Source organism: Sander lucioperca, chromosome 24, assembly GCF_008315115.2.
Source record: "Sander lucioperca isolate FBNREF2018 chromosome 24, SLUC_FBN_1.2, whole genome shotgun sequence".
In the NCBI taxonomy this organism is placed as follows: domain Eukaryota; kingdom Metazoa; phylum Chordata; class Actinopteri; order Perciformes; family Percidae; genus Sander; species Sander lucioperca.
The window spans coordinates 8,943,649-8,958,568 of NC_050196.1; the positions used below are offsets into that span (position 1 = coordinate 8,943,649).

Genomic DNA, 14,920 nt, shown 5'->3' on the forward strand with positions numbered 1-14,920 from the left:
TCCAAATTTCAGTGGCTATTGTCAGAATTAATAAGAAATTAGTGAAAAGAGCTTCTATGTTCTATGATTGCCATAATTTAGAAATAAACATTTGCAAATTCTTCAGTAGTAATTTATCAGTAAGAAGAGTTGAAAAATGGGCAAGAAATTAATCATATTTATATTATAGATTTTGTGTTTTAATGTAGCTGTACTTTTTGACTCACATACACTATTAATTAATTTCTACTTTAGTCAGTCTTATCTAAAAGTACTTCCAGTTTAGCTTGATATTTTATCCTCATTCATTCATCCTTTCTAAAAGTCATGAACATTTTTGCGGTGATAAATTCTATGCTCTTACTTTGAAGGAAATATGGTGCTGGTTTCGTCATATTCTTCCTGCGTCGTGCTGGCTTGACGCAACTTGTCAAAATGGCGTTGTTCGTAGTAGGGGACTTGAGTTAGTTCATATTATTCACTGCTATTTATTCAGTTATTGGGCAACATACGCAACATTAGCCACGACAGTATGGCGACCCTGGATCAGAAGTCACCCAATGTGCTTCTCCAGAGCCTCTGCTGCAGAATCACGGGGAAAAGCGAAGGTACATCAGTCAACGTTAACGTTAGCATGCTTCGCGCTAGGAAATATCATGGCAAACCTCATTAAAAGATTTGGCACTTTTGCCGTTGCACTTTCCGTTACTAATCGTCCATATTTAACACATAATGTAAAATCGTCTGCTGAATCCTTATCCTCTACTAGAAAATTCGGCTTTCATTTCCACACCATGCAGTACAGGCTTTGATATTAATCTACTATTAATCTAAACTTTTTACACTGCTTACGGCCGAACCTGCAGTGTTTTTGTGACGGAAAGTTGTAGAAAATGGTTGAAATTTTGCCTAAATAAAGCTGCTTGGTCTTTTCGACACATGCCGAATTGAAGAGAGCACATTATTCATTTGGCAACGGCTTTGCGATTAAACAAGCACACACTTAAACGTTAGACCGGTAAAAAACCTAGATAAATTGTGGCGGTGGATAACAGCACGTAGCGGGGCTAGGTCCCTGTAGCTGTCAAGCTAGATTTAACAGTTAACATTACTGCACATCCCGCTGAACGACTTCATGGTCCCTCCAGCTGGGACTATAACACATAGTAGCTTTGGTTTGATAAAGTGGTTAGCTGTTCACTTTAGCTATCTATGAGCTTGCTAGCCAGTTAGCTCTCATGCTGACCAACACACTGTAGTGTTTGCATGGTAAGTGGATGCACTTGTGTCTTGCAGGCCTCTGCTGGATGCTGGCATCTGAGAGGAAGGTGTACATGTTTGATCAGAGATAGCGGGGGAAAAAAATATCAATACGATCATGTTTTCTTTAGTCACTTTGCAGCTTTACCTCAGTGATCAAAGACACCAAAGCTTTGCAGGCAATGCTGACAGACGTGTTAGCTGTATTTTTGTGTATCCATTACAGTGTTAGCCACACTAATTTAGTCCCATAATTCACAAACCTTTTCAAAGTAATAGCACATTCACACCAACGTCCTAGCATCTGAGTTTAAAGTATTATACTGTGCATTTACAACTTTTTGAGGCAAAATGAAAATAGCTTAATATGTAAGAAAAAAATCTCCTGGTCACAACTGTTATTTGTACATTACTTCAAAGTGTTGCTTGTTTGCTACAGTATGAGCTTTAGTCATGACCCGTTTATTTATGTCTCCAGCTGAAGTTGCCCACCAGTTTCAGTATGCTGTGCGAGTCATCGGCAGTAACTACGCCCCCACTATTGAACGGGATGAATTCCTGGTGTCAGAGAAGATCAAGAAAGAATGTAAGTGCTCTTTGGACAAATATTGTCCCCCAATGACTACACATTCATACTATCATCATCAGTTACTATCTGTTCTCAGGGGAGGAACATTATATTATTTGATTTAGTTTCCGTGGTATTTTTCCTAATTCACCAGCCAAATATGCCCATCTCTGTTGCTGTCTAGTAGTTTAGTATTATGAGCTCTCTACGTGGACTTTGCCTATTTGTTGGAGCCACACCACAAAAAAGTCAGAAATCTTTATTGCACCATTATAGAAATTCCCAGTGGACTTTCATAGTAGCCAAGGTAGCACCATTAGTGGGAAAACATCGACCCAAGCTTTGATGCAGAAAATAAAACAAAAATAGTGCAGCACTTACTGTACAGAATGTACTTTCTTTTTTTTTTTTATACCGGGTCTGCAGGTGGACTTATGGGAACATTGTTAAAGTATTTTTAGGGTTATGGAGTTGCTGTAAAAATGATGGTCCAGCTATTAAAATCTGTAAAATACAAGACATTAAAATGATTAGTTATTTTTCCATTCACAGTGTAATGACAGCAGGTTTCTTTGTGCTGCAGAACAAAGCGAGCTGTGCAGCCTGCATCTTGTCTACTTTTCTAATCACAGATGGACCTCATATTCCTCAGCAGCTCATTTCCTGCCTTTTTTTTGTCTTTTTGTTTAAGTAAGCTATGTCTCAAATAGGCTGTTTGTGGAAAGGTTTCTTTCATTATTTTGTCTGATGCTGTTGCAGTGCTGAAGCAGAGGAGAGAAGCAGACGCTGCTCTTTTCTCAGAGCTGCATAGAAAACTTCAGACACAGGTTGGTGTTTGTGTTTCTTTCAGAACAGAAAACCCTCTGCCACCCACATGCAGCATATTGACTCCACTCAAATTAAGGTTTTCACATGGACATACAATTTAGTATTGATATTATTTATACATAAATAGATAGTAATTTAGGATATTTTTCTGCAGTATCCCCAATAGATTATGATCATTTTTAGCTGATGGGATGGTGTGTTTCTGTGGTGTTTTTTTCTTGATTGACAGAGTGTTCTGAAGCATCGCTGGTCTGTTCTCTACTTGCTGCTCAGCCTCTCTGAAGACCCCCGCAAACCATCCAGCAGGGTGAGACACACACATTCACACACTTTTTTTTTCTTTCTTTTCGTATAAAGTACTTGACAGTAATACAAGTATAATAATAAAGCATGTTGGTGATACCTACTTGATCCCCCTCACCTCCTCGTAATGTCCCTGTCCTTCTTAGGTTGGAAATTATGGTGCACTCTTTGCCCAGGCCCTCCCCAGGGACGCCCACTCCACCCCCTTCTACTGCACCCGGCCCCAAAGCCTGGCCCTGGGCTACGGGGAGAGGAGCGCCGCTCTGTCAGCCAGTGTGGGGACCAGCGGCATCTCCAGTCTGGGAGTCTACACACTGAACGGGCCCACGGCAACCCCGCAGTCACTGCTGGCTGGGTGAGCATTTTCAGATGAGCTTCTACACACATATCCCTGGTGGAGACACAAGCCAACATTATCCCAATGACAAAATTAGCCTGTAGTCGTTCTAGTTACTAGCACGTTAATATAGAAGAGAACCTAACACTTGCATCTTCAAAACTCACTCACACTTGTCAGCTGTGTTTAAGCCGATTCACCTGAAAGCCTCCGGGGAGAGGAGGGTTATTTATCCGATGCTCGTCCTGTAAAAACACTCAGCGCCAGATAAAGGAAGCATCAATTAGCACCAGAAAATGAACTTGTCTCTTAGCCTGACCTCTTATAAATCTGTTTTATTAGGCATCAGAAGGCCATTTAATTCCATTTATCCTATTAATAATGCAGAAGTCCTTCAGTTACAAATGACCATTAAGCTGTTCAGGCTCACCCTTTTTAGTCATGAAAGGGCAAATCCTTACGCCAAACATATAAAAGGTCAGGGCTCAGGGCATTGAATTATAATGTATACTTTGTAAAACACACAGTATACTTTTTATGGGTGTATTTGCTGTTGTGAGTGCATTGTCCAACAGAAGACCTCTTAAATGTTGTACACAAAACTGCAGAACTGTTGAATTCCTACGGGAGCACTAAATTAGGACTCAAATCAGAGTCATCAAAACAAAATCTAGACCATATCCAGATGTTAGTAAAAGGACAATATCAGTGCAACATATTGGTCAGACCCTCAGAGAAACGGTAAGTGTGTGTGTGTGTGTGTGTGTGTGTGTGTGTGTGTGTGTGTGTGTGTGTGTGTGTGTGTGTGTGTGTGTGTGTGTGTGTGTTTCAGTCAACCCCCTCAGTCTGCAGCGGGAGGCGGTCAGCCTCTGGGCTCTCGGCTGGCCTGGGCTCTTCCTGTAAGCTGCTCCCCTTCCTCGGCTCTGGCCCCGCTCGCCACTCGGCCGGCCCTTGGACCTCCAGTTCCCTCCTCCAGAGTGGTCCGTCCTCGCAGAGATGGTGAATAGCATGTATAAACCCTGAATGACGACAGGTTACAGGCCAACAGAACATCATTAATGTGTTGTGGTTGTCTGAATGGTAGTCCAACACGCTAAAAAAAAAGCCAAATTGTATGAAATTTCTTTTGCTGATAGTATTTTAGCCTAAACTTTCACAGTGACTCAATGCTTTCCTTTCAAACTGAGAGCATCTACTGTGTTCCTAAAGTACAGTAAACTCTCTTTCCTCTCGTCCTCTGTCGGTGCAGGGGAGGTGAGCGAGGCGGCGCTGGTGCGGGACATCCTCTACGTCTTCCAGGGAATCGATGGCAAGTTCATTAAGATGAGCGCCCAGGATAACTGCTACAAAATAGACAGCAAGGTACGTGAACATGCAACCAGCCCTGGAAAGCTTTTAATGGACTAATCAGTCTAGCAGGTTGCACACGTTACCCAGAGTAACCTCACAGCGCAGTTCAGGCCATCATCATCTACAGTGCAGACCACACGGTGGCCATATTTATAATGAAAAGCAGCTTATTTAACCATATTTTTAAAACACACAGAATCTGATCCTGATTTTACATTAAAACTAACTGTTCACTACTTCTTCTTTTTGGGGAGAATTTGTTTCCATGTTGGACAGTTGGACGATTTGATATTAAGACTGCTGTTGTTGATTGGTCTTTTAAAGAAAGATTCAACAGATCAATATGAAGCTCTTTGGCTCTGAGCCAAATCGACCTCTCTTTTCTCTGTCCTGTTAATTTCTTTTATTCCCCTTTCATCCTCCTCTCTGGTATTATCGATGGGAAGGCCTTAGATGTAACCTGTCCCATATCCTCTCAGTGGTGCTAAACATAGACCTGTGGTCAATCTGCTGTCACTGTCCTGATGGAGCCGCTGTGATGCAGAAATAAAAGAGTCCAGGAGGAAGATATTTTGCACTCTTCTATGGTCTCTTAACTTCCTTCTGTAATGATCTCTGGATAAGAGGTTTTGTTTAACAGATATAAAAATGTAATGAATCATTAAATGTGACTCTTTCTCAGCCGGAAAACAAATCTGCCAGTCATAGTGGGTACATTATGTAGATTACGGGACTCTCCATGACGTAAATCTGTCAGGATTTGAAATGAAATTTGTGACGGAAGACTGTAATATAATCTCATCTGTGTCCAGTGTGTCTTGCCCTCAAAATTTTAAGATTTCTTTCAAACTACAATCAGATAAATAAAGAAACAGAGGATGTAGTGCCTTGTGTGGTAACGTGTGCTGTGGCTCACCAGGTGGTGCTGTGCAAGTCCCTGAGAGACACCAGCAGCAGACTGGCCGAGCTCGGCTGGCTCCACAACAAAGTCAGGAAGTACACCGACGCCAGGAGCCTGGACCGGGCCTTCGGATTGGTCGGACAGGTGTGTCTGCGTTTGCCATTAGGGCTGCTACTAACGATTATTTTCATAGTCGATTAATCTGTTGATTATTTTCTCGATTAATGGATTAGTTGTTTGGGCTATAAAATGTCAGAAAATGGTGAAAAGTATGGATCAGTGTTTCCCAAAAGCCCAAGATGATGTCCTCAAATGTCTTGTTTTGTCCACAACTCAAATATATTCAGTTTACTGTCACAGAGGAGAGAAGAAACTAGAACATATTCACATTTAACAAGCTGGAATCAAAGAATTTTTACTTTTGTCGTAAAGAAATTACTCAAACCGACCAATCGATTATCAAAATAGTTGGCGATTAATTTAAAAGTTGACAATAGAGATGTTCCGATACCGATACTGGTATCGATATCGGCTCCGATACCGCCTAAAACGCTGGTATTGGGAGTACTGGAGTTTATGCACCGATCCGATACCACGTAATAAAGCCCTAAAGAAAATCTACGTTAAAGTAGTTTATTTATGTTCTTTTTCCGTTATAACTGACTGTCAAACTGCATAATAAAAGAAAGTTCTGTGGCGTTCACGTTTCACAAAGAGTTTAACCTGAGCCAGACTGACAACAAAGATAGAAATAATATCACATCCATACAGGGATAGTAGTATACACTTGTTAAAACTTAATAAAATATATGACACACTGGTATGGGATCGGTACTCGGTATCGGCCAATACGCAAGTTCAGGGTATCAGAATCAGTATCGGGAAGCAAAAAATGGTATCGGGCCATCTCTAGTTGACAACTAATCGATTAATAGTTGCAGCTCTATTTGCCATAGACGTTCTTTTTGTATCTAATCCTCCGCTAACGCACATCTTCCCATCTCTGTGTCATCCTCTCTCTTCCTTTACCCTCAGAGCTTCTGTGCCTCGCTCCACCAGGAGCTGAAGGAGTACTACAGGCTACTGTCTGTCCTCCACTCCCAGGTAAACAGATCAAACAGTGGCTGACACATTAACGCTTCCAGAGAAGTTCAGATAATAGAAGTGTGTGTGTGTGTGTGTGTGTGTGTTGTAGTTGCAGGTGGAGGATGAGCAGGGTGTGATCGTGTGCTCAGAGAGCACTCTGACTCTCAGAAGGCTCCTGGTCTGGATGTATGACCCCAAAAGTCGACTCAAAACGCTGGCCGCTCTCGTCGACTTCTGCCAAGGTGGGGTGTGTGTTGTGTTGTGTTTGGTTTTGGAGAGGTGGGTCAACACACTATGTTTAATGTAGTATTTAAGTATAGTGCGTTTCATTGAGTTTGTTTCTGTGTTCAGGTCGGAAAGGAGGCGAGCTGGCCTCAGCTGTCCATTCTTACGGGAAAACAGGTGACCCGCAGATGAGAGCGCTGGTTCAACACATCCTCAGCCTGGTGTCGCACCCTATCCTCAATTTCCTGTATAGGTGGATCTATGACGGGGAGCTAGAAGATACGTACCACGAGGTACACACACGCACTTCTTTGTTGAACTATTCAGCTCTACATGAGGTGTCCGAAGCTTAATGAGAGAGATGCATCCTGCTTCCCAGAGGGCCAGCAGGAATTGACTGGTCATTTCTGGAACATTGTTCCGTCCAACTGCTCTGACGTTTGACCCTGTTGAGAAAGAACATTACTAAGGAGGAGAGAGGGAGATAAATAAAGAAAGGGGGGAGAGGCAAGACAACTTCTTCAATGAGGACTGATGAGAGGAGTGTAATGGAGAACCTGGTGATGGATTCTTCTCCTTTACTCTCCCCCTACTCCCTTTCTCTCTGTCTGTTTCTCTCTCACACAGTATTTATGTGTCGAGCATTAACCATTAGTCAGCACTGCACTCTTATGTGCTGTGTTTAAGAACACAGAGACAAAGTTATTGCACCTTTTGGGAGGGAAATAATTCTGGAGATCACACATACACACTCATTCAGCTGCCTTTTATATTTTACCTACCCTACTTTGTTTTTAATGTCTCCCTGCAGTCACACTTGTTAGTGAATGTGGTTATGTACCTGAGCTTTGTAGCACACGAAGGGGATGTCTAAGAGTCGGGGTTATGCTTCGTCAGAGCTGGTTCATACGACATGTTGCCATTTTCTTCTCCTGAAAGATATGAAGGCATATCAGAAATCAGAGACTTCTGCTACTGCTATCCATATTACTGCTACCAGGGTTTGGAAAATAATTAGTATTATAGTGAAATTCTTTTACTCTTATTTCAGCTTGTGTGGAAGTGCTCTGTAGAGATGGATTCAAAGCAAAGCTGACAGTTTGAGTCAGCTTACATAAAGCCTTCATGCCCATTAGAAGGCCAGTTGAAGCTGTTGTAGTACCCTCTGAAGTAAATGTATAATCTAAGTGAATGTGACAAAGGATGAAAGCCTCTGTCATGGACCGCACACTTTGTCCATAGAACCCTTTATTCAGCGTTTGACTCTTAACTTTACTCTTGTCTTCCAGCTTCCAGTAGAATCCATTCAGGTTGAGGGCCCTTTTATAGACAGTTACCAGTTCTACAGTAAAATATGTAATTCATTTTTTTTAATTTTTTTTTTTTAGTTCTTTGTAGCATCGGATCCCAACGTGAAGACAGATCGTCTGTGGCATGACAAGTACTCCCTCAGGAAGTCAATGATCCCCTCATTCATCACCATGGACCAGGCCCGCAAGGTATACACACCCACACATCTCTTTATTCATTACCATAGACCGGGCTTATGTACACATCCAGGTAAGACTGTTTATCTTTAGTCATATTACCTCATTATCTCTCTCTCTCTCTCTCTCTCTCTCTCTCTCTCTCTCTCTCTCTCTCTCTCTCTCTCTTCCCCCCCCCACATACACTCTAGGTTCTGCTGATTGGTAAATCCATCAACTTCCTGCATCAGGTTTGTCACGACAGAACACCGCCGGGCAAAATCACACCAGCATCCAAGTCTGCAGACACACCCAAAGATGGTAAGAGTCGCAGTTTCTCTCTCATGTCCTCTCACACTCTTGTGAAACAATTTTACAAGCACAGCTTTTCTATATCTGTCCTTGGTTGGGGGCATAGTTAAGATCGAAAGGTTTTGCACATAATGGGACATTATCTTTAGAAAATATCAGTCCAAAGTATAAATAACATTAAGAAAAAACAGTATGCTGAACATGTAGAAGTTGATGGTATCGCTGGCTTGGCTTTATTCTACTCTTTGTTTTGTTTTCTTAATGACATCATTGCGTCTCCTTTTGTTTCGTCCTCATCGTATTGATGTTATATTGACGTAGGCTAGTGGACAGGCAGTGATCGATGCTCTTACCGCTCACTGGCCTCGTCCTCCTCTCCTTTTGACTACGAAGAGCAAAGAGGCATACTTAGCAATGTTCTATTGATTCAGTCTTTAGGACTTCATCTGACCAGTTTGATCTGTCGCTATTACTGTATCCGCTGAAGGACATCACGTTCTCTACTCCCTCATCGTCATCGCAAGCCATGCAGAACATATGCATACATCAGCAATACAAAATACAAATGGTAAACTTATAACCGGTCCCTCTCCTCGTAGCTGCAGAGCTGCTGTCAGACTTGGAGGGCGCGTTTCAGGAGAAGATCGATGCCGCTTACTTCGACACCAGCAAATACCTGCTGGATGTTCTTAACCGCAACTACCTGCTGCTGGAGCATCTGCAGGCCATGAGGAGATACCTGCTGCTGGGCCAGGGAGACTTCATCAGACACCTCATGGACCTGCTCAAGTTAGCACAACACACACTTTGATATATATCGTAATCTGCTGCTACTTTGTATGTGTAAAGCAGAATTATAGCATTCAAATGTTAGACAAAAATATTCATCTCATCGTATCCTAATTATTTTGTTCCAGACCAGAGTTGGTGCGTCCTGCCACCACTTTGTATCAACACAACCTGACTGGCATTTTAGAGACGGCAGTCAGAGCCACAAACGCCCAGTATGACAATGCAGAGATTCTCAAGAGGCTGGATGTACGCCTGTTAGAGGTAATGTGTGTGTGTGTGTGTGTGTGTGTGTGTCTGTGTATGAGTGTGTTTCGGGGCTGGGCTGACTTCAGCATGACCTCATCTTTTGACATCTGTCCTTTTGTTGGCTCCAGGTGTCTCCTGGTGATACAGGCTGGGATGTATTTAGTCTGGACTACCACGTCGATGGACCTATTGCGACGGTATCACACACACACACACACACACACACACACTTTCAATACAGTTCCCAACATATTGCCCATTTATTGCTGCTGTTGTCGTATATATTTAAATATCTGTGTGCGTTTCAGGTGTTTACAAGGGAGTGTATGGGCCACTACCTGCGTGTGTTCAATTTCCTGTGGAGGGCCAAGAGGATGGAGTACACCCTGACTGACATCTGGAAGGGACAGATGTGTAATGCCAAGCTGCTCAAAACCATGCCTGGTACACATACACACACACACACACACTTTTTTTTGGTGTGGAGCACATTTTTCTGGATGTTTTTGTTACATTCATTTTCGCAGCGGGACAAATATCAGTCACACAAAAGCTACAGTATATTTATTAGTTTTTGTCATGTGTATATTTCTTTAAAGGGCATGTGATTTAACCTGCCGTTGTGCTTTTTACCCTCCAGAGTTGTCCGGCGTGCTGCATCAATGTCACATCCTGGCCTCTGAGATGGTCCACTTTATCCACCAAATGCAGTACTACATCACCTTCGAGGTCAGACCATTAGCAGTGCCGCTCCGATCACAGGCTGTAAAGCATCAGTTAAGAGTAGTAATTACAGGAGGAGGCGATTTGCTGCGTCTGTTAAATGCAACGCTGCATGACTCTGATCAACAGTAGCCTTGAGGTTAGTGAGGTTAACTCAATTTTGGAAGGGTGCTGGTTCAAATCCAAACCAGTTGAAAAACTCTTCTGAAAGTCAGACTAAAGAGGTTGTTTTAGATGGGTTCGCAGTCTTTTAAGGCAGACTGATGCTGATTTACCTGCAGGTTTTAGTGTTAAGTAAAGTCCGTAAATGAAAGTAAAAATATCTCTGCTCAGACATATGGTTAAATGATTATACGAATTATACAGACAGGGAGGCGCCACCATCATATAATAGGTGAAGCACACTGACTGAATCATATCTGATTTTTAATAAAAGGGCAACGTCATTCCCATATACCTATTGTTTGTGTGTAGGTGCTGGAGTGCTCCTGGGACGAGTTGTGGAACAGAGTGCAGCAGGCTCAGGACCTCGACCACATCATCGCTGCCCACGACATGTTCCTTGACAGCGTCATCTCAAGATGCCTGCTGGACAACAACAGCAGGGTAACACACACACACACACACACACACACATCTAATAGATTTTAGATTTTATTTTATTTTTCTGCCTCCCCTTTTCACTTCTTTGAACTCTGTTTCTATCTGTCCGTGCAGTCTCTTTTGACCCAGCTGAGGGCCATATTTGACCAGATCATCGAGTTCCAGAGCGCCCAGGACTCCCTCTACCGCTCGGCACTGGAGGAACTCGCCCTCCGGCTGCAGTTTGAAGAGAAGAAGCAACAGAGAGAGGACGAGGTATGAGATGAGCTAAATATAGAGAAAAAGAGCGTATGATAACAATAGTATTTCTATGAGTGATACTATCCTGTCTGTTGATTCAGGGTCAGTGGGGAGTGACGGCCGAACAGGTAGCAGAGGAGAAGAAGAGGATTCAGGAGTTCCAGGACACCATACCAAAGATGCGCTCCCAGCTCCGCATCCTCACCCACTTCTACCAGGTACCAGCCTGAGCCACCTCCAGGAGTGGCTGTCAATCATTTGCATTTGGCACATCCTTAAATGCAATCAGCTGTTTCTCGTATTCACTCTTGTACTTTTTTTTCTCTGTCCTTCCTTCAGAGCATCGTCCAGCAGTTCCTGGTGTTGCTGATGACCAGCACGGATGAGAGTCTGCGTTTCCTCAGCTTCAGACTGGACTTCAATGAGCACTACAGGTTTGCCTTTCACAACTCAGTCAGCACATGAAGGAAAACAAACAATGGAATGTGGTTCTTTTATGCCAAAATGTAAAAGTATCACAAATGTTAAACTGTATATTAGGGAGAGGTCAGTTTGAACCAGACTGTTTTGTTTCATGACCCCTTAATTTGCTTTAATTAATAATTAAAATTCATTTACAGGGCCAGAGAGCCGCGGCTGCGAGCCTCACTAGGCACCAACTGGGGGCGACGACCGTCAAATATCTGACATGACGACGATAGGCCCGACAAGCAAGGCTTCCAGTCATTGGAGCATGGAGTATGACATCACAGTGGGCAGTTGTGACATCACAGAGGCAGGCGGGCCGGCCGGCCAGCAGACTTAAAGCGCTTCATGTCGAGATGATGTCATGCCTTGGAGGAGCGATCCAGGGCTGTTCTGAACGTTCTGGTGTCGCAGCGGCGGCGGTCACCAAGTGATGACATCACAGCGGACAGCTCCAGTGAAGTCAGCTGCGTGGAAGGAATAAAGTCCAGTAAATCAAACTTTCAGAGCTTGTCGTGACATGCAGTGTAAACACCGTGAACAGACTGCTTGAAATTCTGCAAGAATTCTGCAAAACATGAGGTCAATTGGGAAAGCGAGTGTGAGGAGGCCAATAAAAGCAGCTGTCAGACTGAGCTCCCTGAGTCTCACCGGACCACCTTACATGGCATGCCTTATTAATGAGAAAAAACAAAACCTTTTCTCTCAGCGTGGTTGCCAAATCTAGTCCCAACACACATACTGTATTTACATAGTGTTTATGCAAAAATGTATGTATGTGTATACATGCATCTTTACACGTCACCTGTGGCTTTGCATCTCCTCACTAGGGTTCAACCGATATGGGTCTGATATTGATATTTTTTCAATTTTGTATATGTAGCCGTTGTTAAAATGATTAAATTTGATCATTTTTAGTACAATTATTCCATAAGGTGCCGTGTTTCTGCTGTTCTCATTAAGGCGTAAACAAACAGTATGAGGCACTGAAACTGTACGGACAGACAGGAGTCTTCAGCATATTAAATATTTATGGTCAGTATTGGCACACCAGTATATCGGTCTAAACCCTAGTTCTCCACACCCTCCTCCTTAAAATCCAGGAGTTTTTTTAGTGTGTCAGGTCAGCTGTCCAATCATAATCATACAGGATGGATTTTGAACTACGCACACAACACACACACTCGCTGACAATTCTGCTTCCATTGACATGAAGACAAACCTGGCTCATACAGACAAAAAGCCCCTTGATTGCCAACTTTGATTATACCTTATATTAATATCTGACGTTAGTTGTTGATTTTAATAGATTTCTAACTGTTTGCCATTACATACACACACAAAAGCATCTGGCTTCACCTCAACTGAGAACGGACTGATGTAAAGAATGTTATTAAGAGTTTAGTTTGTATTTAATTGTGGTTTCCCTGCTTAGTTTACAGTGTGTGCTTTATGTCTGTATGAGAGATGGCTCATGTCAAAGAACCACAATCACAACAACCACAACACCTCACTCTTCTCATTGCCTAAATAGAAAACGATGAATGTTCAGATGTTTCTTTACAAAATGTAAATATTTCTAAATGAAAGTCCATATTTAAAGAATTTAATGGTTATTAACATTAACTTAGGCAGTTTATTTACTGAAAACAACCTCCCCCTTTTTATTAACTGAACACAACAATTTGCTGGACTTTTTTGTAGTACACAGTCGAATGCTTTTGGCTATTAAGAAAAAAGGCTAAAATGTTTGAGATTGGAAAGTCAAGTAGCATTTGATTTTAGTCATCGAGCTATACAATCATTTCCACATAAACCGCTGTGAGCGTTGATCTCACCTTGTTGGAGCTCTGATCCTGGGCCATGTTTCTAAAAGCAAAAAAAATAAAATCAACAGTTACGGTTAATGTAGTATTATAGATTCACATGCTAAAAACTAACTTTAAACTCAGAAAATAACCCTGCATCAAAATTATTAGCTTTTGACATTTCTCTTAAACTTAAGTTTCTTCAGTGAAAAAATGTTCACGGGGAAATATTTACTTCACGGGTGCAGTGATGTTCCAGGATTGTCTTTAATTTCTATTGTCAATGAAACAAACAGCTGCAGCATATGGTCACTGTTATCTGCGCTCCTCGTGTGATTTAGAGTGAAGTGAAACGCCAAACTGAACCTGGGTCAGCACTGTCTTGTCTCTGTCTGTCCTCTACATCGTAGGCCTATAGCACATACTGAATAGAATATAGGGAAACAAACCATCCCGCTTCTTTATTAAAATGTTTTTTTATTAATGTGTGTTCTGCTGTGTTTGACTTTACTGCCATCAGTACTGGTGGTGCTGTGCAGCTCGGCCTCTGCGTCCATGTGTATTTGCTTGAACTTACTGCCACCTACAGGCAAGACATCGGTGGTGATGTTTGATCATTTCAAGGTAAACTTTCCATGAATCTCTACTGAACATTCAATTCTTTTGTTTTACAATATTATAAATTAAGTAATGCAATATCATCTGCAATGAGTTGAACATTAGTTATTAACTAATTATTAGCTATTACTATTGGTCTTTCTCTCATCTGAGCTGTCAAAAAGTTCTTCAAAGCTTTCAAGACTTGTATATGAACTACTAAATGAATTGTTTTAAAAGGAATGACTTAACGGGCCATTCTGGAAATATAGTACACTTGTATAAAGTTGGTGGACTTGTGAAAGATGGATTAAAACAAGAACTGTCTAAATTAAAGCAGCAGAGGCCGAGAGACCTTCAGTCCCCAGAAACGCTGGATCCTACATTTCCCACAATGCAACTCAACAGCTTTTTTAGTTAGATTATCCCTGCTTTGTAAACAAGTCTGAGGTTGCATCTACATTAAGTTGATTCCATAGACAGATAGTCTTGACTTTTAGTAACAGTATGTTTAACAAAATAATCTGAACTCAAAGGTCCACTCACATATTACAGCAAATGGAGCTGGCACAGTTGGGACCTAAGTATGAGTTCAAGTATTTTCAAGTCAATAATCTTCTACATGTTTTAATATAATCAACTGGATTGTGTACTCAGACTGGTGTTAGACATTTTATACTGTCTACTTGAGGCTGAAATATGCAAGAGGAGAACCACTAGAGGGTGTTACAGCTTCTCTTTTTAAACTTACATATACACACACACACATGCATGCACGCACGCACGCGCACACGCGCACACACACACACACACACACACACACACACAGCA

General features: G+C 42.1%; 1 protein-coding gene across 1 annotated transcript; it reads left to right on the plus strand.

The window, feature by feature from the left end:
* Nucleotides 1-375: 375 nt before the first annotated feature.
* Nucleotides 376-13,976, plus strand: tubgcp3 (tubulin, gamma complex associated protein 3). The gene is made up of 23 exons (XM_031292089.2): nt 376-587; nt 1,718-1,825; nt 2,567-2,634; nt 2,865-2,942; nt 3,085-3,293; nt 4,108-4,274; nt 4,525-4,637; nt 5,545-5,670; nt 6,562-6,630; nt 6,722-6,854; nt 6,964-7,130; nt 8,226-8,336; nt 8,516-8,624; nt 9,215-9,404; nt 9,533-9,668; nt 9,782-9,850; nt 9,962-10,097; nt 10,294-10,382; nt 10,851-10,982; nt 11,094-11,234; nt 11,321-11,437; nt 11,559-11,653; nt 11,840-13,976. The coding sequence occupies exons 1-23, from the start codon at nt 512-514 to the stop codon at nt 11,904-11,906; spliced, it is 2,706 nt and encodes a 901-aa protein (XP_031147949.1). The 5' UTR covers nt 376-511; the 3' UTR covers nt 11,907-13,976.
* Nucleotides 13,977-14,920: the final 944 nt, after the last annotated feature.

Bases quoted from the DNA above. Each gene is read 5' to 3' on its own strand.
- tubgcp3 (XM_031292089.2), top strand. From the start codon at position 512: ATGGCGACCCTGGATCAGAAGTCACCCAATGTGCTTCTCCAGAGCCTC. The intron at 9,405-9,532 runs GTTAGCACAACA...ATTTTGTTCCAG, and splicing joins CACCTCATGGACCTGCTCAA to ACCAGAGTTGGTGCGTCCTG. The intron at 10,383-10,850 runs GTCAGACCATTA...GTTTGTGTGTAG, and splicing joins AGTACTACATCACCTTCGAG to GTGCTGGAGTGCTCCTGGGA.